This window comes from Propithecus coquereli, unplaced genomic scaffold, assembly GCF_000956105.1.
Source record: "Propithecus coquereli isolate 6110/MARCELLA unplaced genomic scaffold, Pcoq_1.0 Scaffold299, whole genome shotgun sequence".
NCBI lineage: Eukaryota > Metazoa > Chordata > Mammalia > Primates > Indriidae > Propithecus > Propithecus coquereli.
The window spans coordinates 843,782-845,664 of NW_012148607.1; the positions used below are offsets into that span (position 1 = coordinate 843,782).

General features: G+C 50.9%; 1 protein-coding gene across 1 annotated transcript in view; it reads right to left on the reverse strand.

The window, feature by feature from the left end:
* Positions 1 to 1,409, reverse strand: part of LOC105814051 (cytochrome P450 4X1) — a 32,301-nt gene extending 30,892 nt beyond the window's left edge. Inside the window, exon 1 of the mRNA XM_012648927.1 lies at positions 1,043 to 1,409. Coding sequence (XP_012504381.1) covers positions 1,043 to 1,219 — 177 coding nt within the window. The 5' untranslated portion in view covers positions 1,220 to 1,409. The remainder of the gene's footprint in view (positions 1 to 1,042) is intronic.
* Between the last annotated feature and the right edge of the window lie 474 nt (positions 1,410 to 1,883).

Sequence of the window (1,883 nt, forward strand, 5' to 3'; positions counted from 1 at the left end):
GTATTTGTATACACAAGGAGTGCAATGCGCACTACCCGAAGGATGGACATATTTGAAACACGGACTTCGGTGTGGGGGGAACCAAGGGCAACACACGTAACCTAAACATCTGTACCCCCATAATATGCTGAAATAAAAAAAAAAAAAAGAGTTGAAAGTGGTTGCTTTCAGACAGAAGGACCAAGCAGCGAAGGAGCCCAAGGATCATGCGGTATCTCTGCTGGGAACACCCTCCCCACACTGCTGGTCCTTTCAGAGTCTGCTCAGCCGGTCACAGCCTTTCTTTCCTCCCCCAGGCAGAGATGCACACTAGGCCTCTACTAAAGCACTCATCTCCCTATATTTTCATTTTCTCTTTGTGGCCTAAGGCTGCACCCGCCTTGGGCCCCTTAAGGGCAGGGACCCACCTTCTTTTTGTAATCCTAGCACCTATCACACAACTGCCATTCAGAGTTGGCTGAATGATTAAAAATATGAATCGGGATGAGAGTGAGTTTCGAGAACAGGAGATACCAAAAGGTAACAGTCTCTCTACACATGTCCATCAATCAATATTTCTTGAGTGGTTGGCTGGGGCCACTCCCTACTTCACAAGAATCTTAAAAGAAAGGTAATTTTCTCTGGTAAGAATGGACTAAGGATGCCAACTATTGTGTCCAACTTTGCATATTTTCTGTAATTAATACACATTATTTAGAGTAACATACTATTTTTTAAGCAATACATGTAGAAGGCTTTTTACAATTCACTGTATAAATACAAGAGATTGGTGGAACAATTAGAGGCAGACCTGAGTTACACCTTGCTCTCTTTTTCAATATTTAGGCTCTTTAAATAGCTCTCTCCCAGCCCCCAAAGCTTTCTCGCTAGTGACCTTTCCCTGCAGGGCTGTGAGAGAGCGAGTAATGAAAAGATGCTGAGAGCCACAGGCTGGGCTAGGGAGGGCTGTGCTGAGACAGGGTCCGGAGGGATAGAAGGGAGCAGCCGCCTTGCCCGCCGCCTTCCTCTGCCGCGTGGTCCTCCGCCCTTCCCTTCCATCTACCTTCTGGTGCCCGTGGAACCAGTGGGTGGGGGGTGCAGGGAAGGCGCGCAGGTCCCGCAGCAGCCGCTGCCTCCGCAGGTAGAGCTTGACGGCCTGCAGCAGGGCCAGGGCCAGGCAGAACACGAACGCCAGGTAGAAGGGCCGCGCCCAGCGCATCTCCAGCCAGGAGGACTCCATCGCTCCGCGCGGCGCCAGGTGCCGCGGTCTCGGGCCGGGAGACCGTGAGCTTTCTCCAAGCGGGATCTGGCGGAGGATCGATCAGCCAGCCCCCGCCCCTCTGAGCCCTCGGCTTCGCTCCGCTTTCCCGGAAGGAGGAAGCGCGGTGGGAGAGGCGGCAGGCGCGTGTCCCCGGATTTCTAACCGGTTACCTCGGGGAGCACGGCTTCATTCAGGACGACTGCTCACAACCTCCTGGGGTGGCGTATTTTAAGTGGGCAAGTCTTCAATCACGGGAGATCTGAATGTATAATTTGAAATAATGCCAAGGATAAGGTCATTGCTTTGCTGTCACAAATAAATAATAAACTGCTATGCAAAAAAGACCTTCTTTTCCTCTTTGGCATTCAAAACGCCCAGGGGCGGGGGTGGGGGGGAGGTGCGTGACCATTATACTTACACTGCCCAGTGGTGCGCTGGTAAATGGTGTACAATTGCTTCCCACCCTGTTTCAAGCGTGTACCAACGTCCCCCACTGGCTACTTCCAGCTGCAATACGAGGGTACTGAACACTGAATTGGGAAGTGATACATAGCAGCATATCATTATATAGTATTTCCACCACACAGATACAATTAGGGCCTGCTACATAATTTATGAATCCCAGTGCAAAATGGATTAAAAA